The 13215-nt window shown below is 41.0% G+C and overlaps 1 protein-coding gene across 8 annotated transcripts in view; it reads right to left on the bottom strand.

Moving 5' to 3' along the window:
* The window catches only part of LOC148011649 (WW domain-containing protein), a 139677-nt gene that overhangs the window by 84387 nt on the left and 42075 nt on the right, over positions 1-13215 (bottom strand). For 7 of the 8 annotated variants that reach the window (XR_015689394.1, XR_015689393.1, XR_015689395.1 and 4 more), the window contains exon 2: positions 3556-3615. Coding sequence is in view for 2 of the 8 variants with exons in the window: in XM_087670914.1 (XP_087527040.1) it covers positions 3556-3615 (60 nt within the window). In the remaining 6 variants the exon portion in view is untranslated. Of the gene's footprint in view, positions 1-3475; positions 3616-13215 lie in introns of all 8 variants that reach the window. The other variant, XM_087670915.1, reaches the window with a different exon arrangement.

Below are 13215 nucleotides of genomic sequence, written 5' to 3' on the forward strand. Positions count from 1 at the left end.
GAAGTTAACTTAATTTTTGGACTGTAGCTCTCTCTCTCTTGAACCCAAGATCTTCTAGTCACCACATGCTCAACAACCAACTAAACTACACACACGTGTGTCCACACTCCTGAAAACATATATATGTACACGCACACACACGCACACATACATACATACATACATACACATATATATATACTCACGAGGAGGTGAAATTTTGTTTGCTTTACGTATCATTTGGATTAACTTTTAATCAAATGTTTAAGTATGTGTTACACATGTGAAGTGCAACTGAGATTATTTTATATTTATGAGCCAAGGATCTAAGAAAATTAGTGGATGTCAAAGGCAAAAGTTGTCTTAAGTAATGTTGTACAGATACTAGGTGGTATCTCGTGCCAGAAATTGGCCTAAGACATTTTATCAGCCATGAGTGTTAACTGGTGATACTAGGGACTTTGGCATTTAATGGTACTTAATGCCAATCCGGGGGCTAATGAAGACTCAAGGATTACTTGGGAGATAAACTAGTCTAGTCAATTTAATTGTTGGTTGGTCAGACTAATTTTCCAAGCTCTAAAGTAGTTATTGAATTAATTCTTATTTTATAGCTGAAAGTTAATTTAATAATGCAAATAATGCTCTAAAATGGGATCAAAAAGCTATCACTAGACAAAACTTGCCCATGCAAGTAGAAAAGACGTTTTTGAGGTCGGGAGGGACAGAGAGAGGAGTCATTTCAGCCTTGTGCAAGCTGAGAGAGACACAAAGAAGATTGGTATAGCTGCTACAACAATTGACAAGCCATTTTCAGCCAACAAGAGACCCTCCAGGAGCTAGTGACATGTCCTAAAGAGACTAGGGCAGTAGGTGACAAAAGTTTTAAGGTTGTTTCAACCAAAGAAACATCATATTCGGTGTGTTCAATCAATGGAGACAGTTTTCATGGTTGTCTAGATAGAGCAGCAGCTGATTTCTTTTATTTTCTCGCGATGAAAGTCTGAATTTTCTCTCTATTCAGCATTCTCTCTCATTCTCCAGCCATTTCCCACCCTTGTCCAAAGATCTCAACATTCTAATCCCTAGAAGCTGTGAAATTATATTTTTCTCTACTCTAAACGCTAATTAACAGCAAAAATTAAATTTTGACAGCAACCTTGAGAAGCGTGCCAGAATATTGGAGCCTCAAGACTTGAAATTTTTGGACTGAGAATTAATTCTCAACAAGATTCAAGTGAGGGACCAGCCAACATTCGAATTAGGAGTAAATTTCATTTCCCAAGGAGTTAGTGAAGGCCAATTGCCCAAGCAAATCAAGGGCTAAATCAATTTGAAGACTTGCTGGTCATTATTAACAACAAGGGGCTTTTGGATAGCGAAGGGGATTGAAAGAATCCCATTGTATTCGAATTCAATTGCAATTAAAGATAAAGAAATACCAAAACGGGCGCCAGTTTTGGGGCCAACAAGGTGCCCAATGTCCAAGCTTGATTGGTAAATGTTTGTGTTTCAGCATTTCATTGATTATTGCTTGCTGTAATTAAGTTATAATTTGGTTATTACCATTCATGGAATGTGGGCTTTCAAGATTTTTATCATCCCAATAACCCCTTAAGGATGTGTCCAAAGTAGTCCAATATCAAAAAATAACACATGGCTTGATATTTTAATGAGTGGTGACTGAAAATTTTTGTCATTTATTGAAAGTGGGTTTTCAAATTTTCATCACCACTCATGTATAAATAATATTTACTGAAAATGATATTTATGCATGACTGGTGACAAGAAACATTTCTCATTTATTGAAAATGGTTTTTCAAATTTTCATTGCCCTCTTTCCAAGATATATCAACATAGTAATCCGACAATAAAGAGAGAACACGAGGATCAATATTTTAATGTCTAGCACATGAGTGGTGATTTAAAAAATGCATGAGTTTATAGGAATGCTAATGGGAATGAATCAACTTATTCCAATGAATGCTCTCTAGATGCATGCACTTGTATGTGCATGCATGCATGCATGCAACTAGATGAAACATTGAGAAACTTGCTTGATTGACTGGCTGAATAAGATATTCACAATGCTAGCCATAATTGCACAAGCATCTAAATATTTGAGACACAAGTGGCACTTGGTAATGTACATTGACACATAATCGTGGTTATGCCCAATAACCCTTGGGGTTCTGCCCCTTTGTTGAAAAAAAACTTCACATGGCACTTGGTAATAGATGACCATAGACCAGTGTATTTGTGCCCAGAAACCCCTTGGGTCCTGCCCCTTTCACATAGAACATGTACCATGAGCTTCCCTAGTCATCTGGCTGAGGCACATACTTAAAGACCCCTGGTCACAACAGTAACCATGGTGGTTGCAACAACAATTTGGAGTAGTGAAAATAAACAAAACTACTAAGCTTCTGAAGACATCATGGCAATTTCAAACATGTTGTGTCACATTTCAATAAATGAGTCTTCTTACCCCTATACTTCAAGGATCTCCAATTGCCCTAACAGACATGAAAAAATTTGGGCGAGGATAATGTGTGATGCTCAATAGATAGCAAGCAGGAAAGAGAAGAAGGTTCCAGATATATGGAGTTTGCAAATCTTTCACAATCTTTTACAAGTTCTGCTTGGACAGACCACACATGGACAAGAAGATCATGATAGCAAATGCACACTCCCCAGCTAGTTGGAGCATAGTTATAGTATATACTATAACGGCAGAAAAAGAGCATTTCCCCAATGGAGCTTTGCACAGTAGAGACCACAAGATCTAGCAACATGCCAAGAGGAAGAGGTATTGCAAAGTATGACAAGACAACAGGCATAGACTCATTGAGAGCTACTAGACATAGAAGAGACTCTCTCAAAAACACCAAGAAGTGGAAGCGGGACTTCAAGATGTACAATGCACAGGCTACCTCTGTACTTGAAAGCCACATTCACTGCCTAGTTTATAAAAGACATTTCCACTGTCAACAATCTAAGAGCACAGTCATTAAGGTAGTGAAGGAAGAAAGCAAGAGGCAGTTCCGAGGAAGCTTACACAGCTGCACTGACAGGCACAGGAGCCCACATGAAGTAGAGAAACCATCTCCTTTGATGGATAAAACTGATGGATATTATCTAAACGTCTTGTCAACTACATCAATACTTAAAGTAAAAAGCCAAAATGCAACAGGACTTTCTTCTGAAGCATGCTCAAATTGTTTATCCTATATATTGTTTGCACTACTGCCTTATACCTAAAGTCTCAAATATCCATACATAACTATGAAGCTGTCCACAAGAGAGAAACAGTTACCAAACAACAAAACTTTTACAGAAAAGAGAGGTTATAAACATGATAAAGGTAATGCAACGGAGATGTCAAATGATAATTGTCATCAGAATAATTCTGGTGGGCCCCTTGCAACCAGGGTAGGCATGGCAGAAGGGCTCAACTGGCAGGGAAAAATTTACAAAGCCCCTTTTGCTGACTCACCAGAGTATAGCAGGTATCTCCAAATATGACAGGACAGCCAGTCAATATGTGCTGAAGGTAGTGCGAAAATGTCTCATTACCTTGATTATTCTCATTTGGTGTGACCTCCTCCCCCAGTGAATCATCTACCACTTTGTTATCTGCAAACAAAAGTACAATCAATCCCTCTCTCTCTCTCTCAAAAATAAGCTATAGCCAAAGACAACAGACAACCATAAAACATTTAACAACCTAAGAAGCAAAAAGGCTGCTAGCAGAAAAACACAAAACACGAAGGACACAACTGGTGTGGAACAATTATCTCCATCCGTGCAGCAGCTTCCTAGAGGACAAAAATTGAAGCTACATAACCCACTTGCAATTACAACAATCTATAAACACGACCAATATGACCATGGATATCTATAGCTGAAGCAAAAACAAAGGCATCTCGTCTCCTCTAGGTATGCTGAAGACAATCCAAAATAAAAGATAAAAGTGATGAGGACACTTTGGTTGTAAGTTTGTTGTCATGAGAACATGTATTTTTGAAACCTCACTTAACATGTGGATTAATTTTTAATCACATGGTTAAGTAAATGTTGCACATGTGAGGTGTAACTAGGGTTAGAGTAAATTTATGAGCCCATTGTTGAGCTAAAAATGCATTAGCCTAACTTAAACAACCCCAAAACATGTTTAATTAATGAAAAAAACCTTTTATTTTAAAAAGAAACGCGATCCTAGAGAGTTACTATGTCCCAAATGCAAAACCCCAATTTGGATGCCCCAAAGTTTCTATAAATATGCATGCAGTCCACCACTCTCCCTCAATCTCATTTTTGCAAGTTTCAAGAGCCATAGCTCTGTTGCCCACCCCCTGTTCGCGAAAGACATCCCAATCAAAGCTTCCACCAGTCACCTGCTACCATCTAGCGCCTGATTCCAGCCTTCTGCACGCGTTTGCTGCTATCACCAGGCTTGTGGAGCTGTCGCCTACGATTGGGTGCTATCACCCATAGTTGGATGCTCCTCACCAAGATTCTCTCTCTCCTCTAAATGCTGCTTTTGCAATTTCTAGCTTCTGCCCTCACATTCTCTCCCTGAATCATCTACGTTTGTATCTGAGAGCTGTTGTGAAAATTTTCTCTCTCCTCAGGTACCTGTGTTTTAACTCTCTCTCTCTCTCTCTCTCTCTCTCTCTCTCTCTCTCTCCTACATTGCCATTTGCATCAAATCCAACCTTCCTTCACTGTGTTTGTTGCTATTCGACACTTTGAGGTTGCCTTTGCTGCGATTCGGGATCCATTCGGAGTACGACACACTCTACAACTCATAACCTCTACCTTGATCTTAGAGATACAAGAGTTCGAGGTTCAATATTCACTGCATAATGTGTTTGTTGCATGAGCACTATAGATACATTATTCATTCACTTTATTATTCATTGTATTCACTGTCACTAAGTTACCCTAACTGTGTTCTCAATTTATCAGTCTATGCTTTGTAGTACGATTGGTTTTATGCTTTTTGCATTTAGAGCATTCTTCACATGGTATCAGAGATAGGTAAACTCAGAAATCTTGGCCTTTGATCGGAAAGCTCATTCACGAACGCAAAAACAACAAAAGGGTCAAAAGACTGCGAACACATTCACAACACCACTCCAATCTCCAAAACCAAAAATGGACAAAAACGATCAGGAGTGGACCTCCTAGCTTGCTACTACCCGATCTAACATGGGTAGAGAACCATTCAACTACCATGGAGTTCACAAACCATATCAAATTTTTGGCGCTCAATATGATCTCATCCTTATGCATAGGGCTCAACAGGAGGTTGAAGGTAAGCCAGAGTTTTCTCCTTTAGATTCAATGCACAAAAGTAATGATCTTGCATGACCTTCGGAATCTCCACTATAAACCGGTCATCCGCAAGTGGAACCTGTCTCAGATTACACATCACTTCCACAGTACTTTTTCTCCAATGCCAAGTATGAACCCTATTATTTCAGATTCTATGCCAACTGATTTTGTATTTTCTGTTAGATCGACAGATGCTCATCAAGAAGCGACTCTTCAAAACAAGCTTTGGTTTGAGTAATGAGGAAGATTGGTATTTCTTCATTAATCCAAAACTATGTAAGAAGCTAAAAGAAAAACTTGTAAGTATTCCCACCCTTCCATTTCCTTCAAATGAATTATTTCTCATGGTCCCTATGGAGTAGGTGCATCTTCATCTAGTGCATTTAATGGACAAAAGAAATCTACGATATTTCCCACAACAACATCCATCACAAATCCATTTGGCTCCCACCCATCCCTCCTCATCTTCCACTACACATTCCTTTCAACCTCCATTAAGTGCACCACATTATCCACTACACACCACACTCCAGAGTTCTGCACATTTACACATAGTCTTTAGGACCTCTACATACCCGTTTCTGGGTGGTGTACCTATGATGTAGGCTCAACCTCCCACACACACACGTTCGAGTTTTCCCCCTCCATGGCATTCTTCAAGTATGGATCGTTTGGTATCACAGTTTGCCTATATGGCATTACCTAGTGGACCATCCAATCATTCTATAGTGCCCCAACCAACATTTTGACAAGGCTATTATGCCCCAGTGCCTCCACCTACACCTATGGTATCATATGGGCCTATCTCCATTTCGGTATCCCCATAGCAATCGACACTCGTTGGACATCAACAAGCTATTTCTACCTATCCATCTTTACCCCCTCCTCCTCCTTATCCACCACCACCACAACCATCTTATAATTTATCCTCCATCTTATCCCATTTATCCATCTTCCTAAACACCTCATGGTTCTAGTTCCTCATCCCCTAAGCATGCATTTAATGACAAGACTCATTTCAAAGGTTCAAACTACACCACTTGGTCAAATTTGATGAAGCATGTCTTAGACTCACAAAACCTATGGGATTTAGTGTAAGGGTTGAGCCCCAACCTGATCCCGCTCTTGTTCCATACGAGGAGGTCATCCGCTCATGGAAGGCTCGTAATGCCTCCGCTATTGTCGAGCTTACATAGGGCTTGTTGCCTAAGTTTCACTCTCAGCTTCAACATTGCAACTTAGTATCCGAGCATTGGGCACACTTGACTAACTGCCATGCCGCTCCGAATAGAATCCGTCGCATCAATTTGGATCATGGGCTCCAAATTTCAAAATCACCGACAAGGATGACTTGAAGGTCAAGTTGGCTGAGTATCAGCGTCTCCTTGCCAAGTTCTCAACCACTTGGGCTCCTAAGTCCTCTAACGATCAGGTTACCTTGTTCCTTAACAAGTTGCCAAAAAAATATTTCCATTTTGTATAGCAGGTGATTTCACAATCTAAGATGCCCACATTTTATGAGTTTGAGTGTCACTTGTTGCGTTACGCATGGTTGTCTAATCATGGTTGTCTAATCAGTTTCATAACACGTCCTTGATAGAGGGGGCTCTTATTGCATCTTCACAAAATGGGCAATAAGCCAAGGGCACACAAAAATCAAATCAAAATCAAAATCAAAATAGGGCTAGTGAATCCTAAGGAATCAATCAATCCACACTTAAACCTAGATGGCAAAATGTACCTTTAAAAAATAGATATTATCAATATTGTCAAAAGACTGGCCATTATGACGATGAGTGTCAATCTAAGGCGAGAGGCACACAACCAAAATCTAAGAATCGGACCCCCGCACCCGAGTCAAGTAACCCCCAACAAGGGAAGCACGATGGTGGCAACCCTCGTCAAGAGCAATGAAGAGGCCACACCTACACTGTCACCAATCCGTCATCACAGTCGGAGAACTGCTCAACTCCAGGGGTTTTGTCTAGCTGGTCTACAAAGGCCCACATCATCTCCTTATAGACACTGGATGCGAGCCTTGTTCACATCTACAAGTTGCCTCCTAATGAGGTGTCTCCAAAGGCCCACTCATCACAGCCGAGCATGTCAATACATGTTTGGCTTGTGGACAATGGAGCTACCCATCACATGACTCCTAGAGCCGACATTTTTATTTCCCGAGCCCCTACAACCGAGAGTGTCCACATAGGAAATAACTCCTCAATCACGATTCAAGCCCAAGGCCGCGTCAGTTTTCCCACTAACCTAGGTCCAGATCTAGCTTCGCAAGATAATGTCTATAACGTCCCCCAGCTTGGGCAAACTTGTCCGTTCAACAACTTTACCAAATGGGGTGAGCAATCTTCATGACGACCACAGTCGAGGTCTTAGACTCTCAGACTGGTTTAGTGATTGCTCGCTCCAAAGCACAACCTAATGACCTTTACTATATGACCCATTTTCTTACCGAGCCGACTACCGATGATTTTGTCGTAGTAAAAGTACGTCCTACCATTGTTGGCCCCAACGATCCTAAATCAGCTCAACATTGGACACCTTGCTGTCCAATGTCCAAGATTATATGGTAAAGTGTGCATTTCGATTTTGTGAATTTATTAATTGTTGTAAATAGTGCTTAGTCAGGTTATTTACCACCCTATCCGAGAAGAAAGAGTGGTTCAAGAAGAGCTTGATAAGCACAGGGCAACTAGATGACGAAGGCTATCACACCATCTTTGAAAATAGCAAATCGAAAATTTGTAAGGGCTCTCACATTGCTGCCAAGGGCTCCAAAAGTGATTCTTTGTATCCTTTACGTGTATGTAGCATGCGTGACCATATAGTCGCCATCACCGAGCAGCCAAGTATTTCTTTGTGGCATAGCCGGTTGAAACACATGAGTCAAACTAGCACGAAAGTACTTTCTCATTTAGATTATTTGCCATCTTTGACATATCCTGATTTTTCAACAATGTAATCATTGTATTTATGGTAAGCTCCAACGTCACATAAAAAATCTCTCCCTAAAGTCTTCACCCTTAGAGTTGCTACATCCAAATGTATGTCAAATGCCAAGGTTATCTCTAGGGGGAAAGAAGTATTTCATTACTTTTGTTGATGATGCCACAAGCAAAGTATGACTTTATCCAATCCGTCGTAAAGTCGAGGCCTTAGATAAATTTAAAAAATTCTTGGCATATACTGAAAATCATACCAACAAGGCATTAAAGCGTCTTCAGTTTAACAATGGTGGGAAATAGGTGTCCAAAGCCTTTCACCACTTTTGTGACAGCAAAGGGATTAAAAGCGAGCTCACTGCCCCTCACAATACACCCCAAAATTGTGTTAGCGTATGAACAAGACCATTCAAGACAGGGTCCATACAATGGTGTCACATGCTGCTTTACCTCATGGATTTTGGATAGAGGCTGTTATGATAGCCATACACTTGATTTATTAATCATCAAACAGCTCTTTGGGTTTTTTTCTTTTTCTTTTTTTGTGGGGGGGGAAGGGGGGTGGGTGTCAAACGATGACATACGAGCAAGACAATAGGGTTTGCGGGGAGGAACACGGAGTCAACTTGGTAAACATGGAAAAGAGAAGAGAAGAGAGAAAAAACTCTGATGAATGGAATGATGAAGTTCTAAATCATGGAGTGAATGTGATACAAGGAAACAAGGGTGCCATAGCACAAGGAAGATGATGAAGACAACCATGAACCACGAACCACAATGTCCTCCTGAAGGGGTATGAGGGTAGTGGAAAGGCAGGAGAGAAGAGGCGATGGACTGAATGAATCAGCCGTGTAGAATGAGTGAGAGAGTGGCCTATAAATAGGCACATTCAATCTAGGATGACACCCCTTTTTGGGGCTGCAAACCCTAAATGCAAAACACAAAAACACAAACTGCAGGTGAAGGGTGAAGTGTTTCTCAACACCCCCCCTCAGGCCCAAAAAGAGGAACAAGGGAAGAGTGAGGTGGAGATTGAATGCTACATGTTGAAAAATGCTCATGCAGCAGGTGCCACCTAGACAGTGTCCCTCGTGGAGAAATTGTTCACTTGCCCCAGCACCCTAGTACAAAGATGATGAAAACATGCAATGCATAGGAGGTAGAGGAGGTAGAGGATCCCTAAGATCCAACATTTCCACCGAAAAGAGAACCTGCAGTAAAGAACAGTAGACAGAGTGAACTAGAAAACCTGAAACTCAACCTCAGGAGAGAAGCCGCTAGCTCCATGCATCCATGCTAGAAGGAATACAAAGGCCTTATCACCAAGTCGCGGCTGAACCTCCGACGTCCCGATCTAGGTGGTACCTGAAGAGATCTTGCATATCAGTAGAAGAGATGACAGCTCGAAGGCAGCCACCCCAAGAAACTACATGATGGGTGAAGAACTTCATGTGGAGTAGGTGCCCTCTCTAAAGCAGGAGGTAAAGGAGCCCCCTCTAAAGGTGAAGAAAAAGTAGGAGAAGTAGCCCTCTCGAAGAGCGAAAAGAGATTATCCCTCGCTAAATTTCCCTTAAAGATAGATAGGGAATCCAAAAACTCATGGATCACCGGATCTTATATCATCTGGTGAAGAAGAAAGTATCATCCGGCATGCCGAAGAAGGTATCTGGGATGGTGAAGAACTCCCCAAAGGTGGCCTCTCGAACTTGAGGAGGCTAGGATGAAGGGTGGGGATAAGAGCGAGCAATGAGTGGGCAACAGTTTCATCTTCTCAATGGAGCAGACCGGGAAGCCGAAGAAGAGGAAGGAGTCGAGCAGCCACTGTCTCTCGAAGCAACGGACTAATAAGGAGACGGTATCAAACAATCACTCTCTCTCGATAGAGCGGACTACAAATCCGTAGGTCATGAAAGCCATTGTACCTGAAAATAAGTGGGAGAAGACTGCCGTTGGCATTGCAACGATCTCCAGGAGGTCATAGCGCCAATCGATACTCCATGTGCTTGAAAGAACTTAGTGCACATCGGATGTGTCTTATTACCTTGAGCATAGTTGTTATATTTATAAGGTAAATTAAGGGAAACATGCACGAGGCATGACCGTCCGGGGTCTTGGGCGCCCGAACGGGGTTGAGGGGAGCCTAGAATTAAAGAGAGTCCAAGAATAGTAGAACTCACCAAGGTTTGACGGCTGGCAATCGGATCACGATGAGTGTGGCCAGCAATGAACTAGGCAAAGCTGGGAGGTGAAACGCATCTCGTGCCCATTGAGTTTTCGGACTGATTTCTTATAGTCTTCTTCTGGATCTTCTGAGTCTCATGACATTGGTATCAGAGCGGGCGCAGGCGTTGGATTCTTCTTCTTGAGAAGTCGTCGAATCATTCTGTCTTCAAGAGCCGACGGGTCTCGCTTCGTTTACCCGTGAAGCTGTTCTTCTCCGGCGCCCCGGTGACACGTCATACGAAATTTGACGTGAGGTTTATCTTCGCCAGGTCACTTATCATTTGGCGAAAAGAGGCTGTCCTTCACGTCTAACGCCGTATCCTGGATCACATGAATTCCGTGAGACGCAAACAAATAAAATTGACGCTACCCTCTGGTCTCTCTGTGACCAGCCGACTGCACGCTATCCTCTATTGTCTGGTATCTCTCTCGCCAGCTCCGACTGCACTTGTATGACAAGTACATGCTGGGCAGAGAATAAGTTCAGGAAAGATGTATTGATGGTCTGCGTGATCATTAAGAAGGGGACTAAATACTAGTTGTTTCTGCAAATAAGCTCCATTTCCTGCGTGACCGGCTTAGTTCGGAAGATAAAAATTGTTCCTCACTCTTCGGGCTTACTAATAAATCCAGCAACAGCTGCCCTGTCATTATAACCAGGGAAGTACTTTACTTTGTATGCAAATTTCTTATCTTTGCTTTCCAATTCCAGTGTATTAATGGCAGAAAAAGGGAAAGAGCAAGTAATGGAAGGTTCTAGTTTTGGGGACCACCCTATGGTAGATCCCCATGAATCGGAGATGCAAGAAGAACAGTGGGAATAATTCTTTGCTACACGAGAACAATTTGATGATCTTACTGCTCGTGTGCAAGCTCAGGGGGTTCAAATGGAATTTTTAACTCAAACACTCACTGAAATAAAATCTCAATTAACTTTATTGTTAGAAAGGGATAAAAATAAGATAGAAACCTCGGATGTCCCATCTTCATCGAAAGATTTAGATGTGACTATGCGAGATCCTAAGGAACCCCACCACAAGTTGAGGGATAATCCAGTTCTAAAAGATATGAAACCCCCTCAGTTTCACGGGGAGGAAAAAGATAGAAATAAAGATACAGTCTTTAATTTTCTCCAAAAATGGGAAGATTTACATAAACTTAAAAATACTCCACCACATCTCCAAGCACTGGAGGCTAGTTTAACTTTGGGGCCCAAAGCGTATAAATGGTGGCGAACTTTAAAGGAGGCAAATAAAATACCTGAAACTTGGACTCAATTTGAATCCGTCTTTTTGAAAGAATTCCTTCCTGAAAATGAAATGGAAAGAAATTGGGAAGATTGGGATTATGTCAGACAAAAGGGAAGACCCCTGCTGACATATTTGGAGGAATATCGTGAGATAATCCTCAAATTGGAAGGAATAGATGAATTTCAAAAGACAAGAGGATTCATTAGGGGACTAGATAAAGCCTATAAAAAGGAAGTAAAAAGGAGTTCACCTAAGACGCTGGAAGAGGCAATTAAATTTGCATTAATCAATGAAGATAGTATGCATCCAGGTACACTCACTAGTCTCACTGATACGGAGCCCAAGTCTAAGGAATTGGAAACCTCAAAATTTGTGGGCAAATTTAAAAGAAAAATGTCATTTTTAAAGGGTAAAAAACAACCTTTTGAAAAGAAACAATATGTGAGGCCAAAGTTAAGTCCTGATGACTTTGATAAGGCCAAAAAAGAAAAGCTGTGTTTCAATTGCCTATCCCCTAACCATGCTGCTTGGAATTGCCCTCAAAAGAAAAAGAGGGAAGACAAAGGAAAGGATAAGGACAAGGACAAGGGAAAAGAAAAACAAATCCATGTAGTGCAGACCTTAGAATTAACGGGACATGAAAGGTATAAATCTTTAAAGGTCTTGCACATGGATGTACAACACAAGTGTTGTATGTCAACTTCTATGTGGCAGCCTACCTTTGGCCCACATGATTTAGTTAGAGTGCATGGATTGATAGCTGGAAAGAGGGTTAGAGTCATGATTGATGACTCTGCTACACATAATTTTATAAATTATGCACTTGTCAGAAAATTGCAACTTCCCCAACAAAAGAGTGGGCATCAATATGTTGTTCGTATGATGCAAGGTTAAGATAATAAAATATGGGATACAATGGTATCCAATTTGGAAATTGAGATTCAAGGATATAAAGATAAACTTGATTTCCAAATTATGAACATGGAAAGAGCTGATATTGCTCTAGGGAGGGAGTGGCTATGGGGATTGGAACCATCCTTAAAACGTAGTTATCATCATAATACACTGGAATTTGAAAGGGATGGTAAGACTTTTGTTATTCAAGGTGAACAAGAAGTATCTGATAATCCTTTGCTGTGTTCTACTAAAGTTCAGAAGCTTATAAAGAAGGAAGTTTGTGAGGTATACATGTTATGGTCTCTTCCTGTACAAAACACTTTTACTTTCTGTAATATAAAGCAACAATTTTCTTACGTTTGTGAGTTGAATGTAAATAATGAATTAAGTAGTTTGTTAGATGAATTTGAAGATGTGTTTCCTTCTGATTTACCAACCGGCCTTTCACCAGATAGGGGTGATATAAATCACTCAATTGACACAAATAAGGATACTCACCCTATTTCTAAACCATCTTATAAGTTAAGTGAAACGCAGCACCAAGAAGTTGAAAGACAAATTAAGGATTA

The sequence above is a fragment of the Lygodium microphyllum genome, chromosome 28 (genome assembly GCF_053477565.2).
Source record: "Lygodium microphyllum isolate KBCC chromosome 28, Lygodium_microphyllum_v1.1.10, whole genome shotgun sequence".
In the NCBI taxonomy this organism is placed as follows: Eukaryota; Viridiplantae; Streptophyta; class Polypodiopsida; order Schizaeales; family Lygodiaceae; genus Lygodium; species Lygodium microphyllum.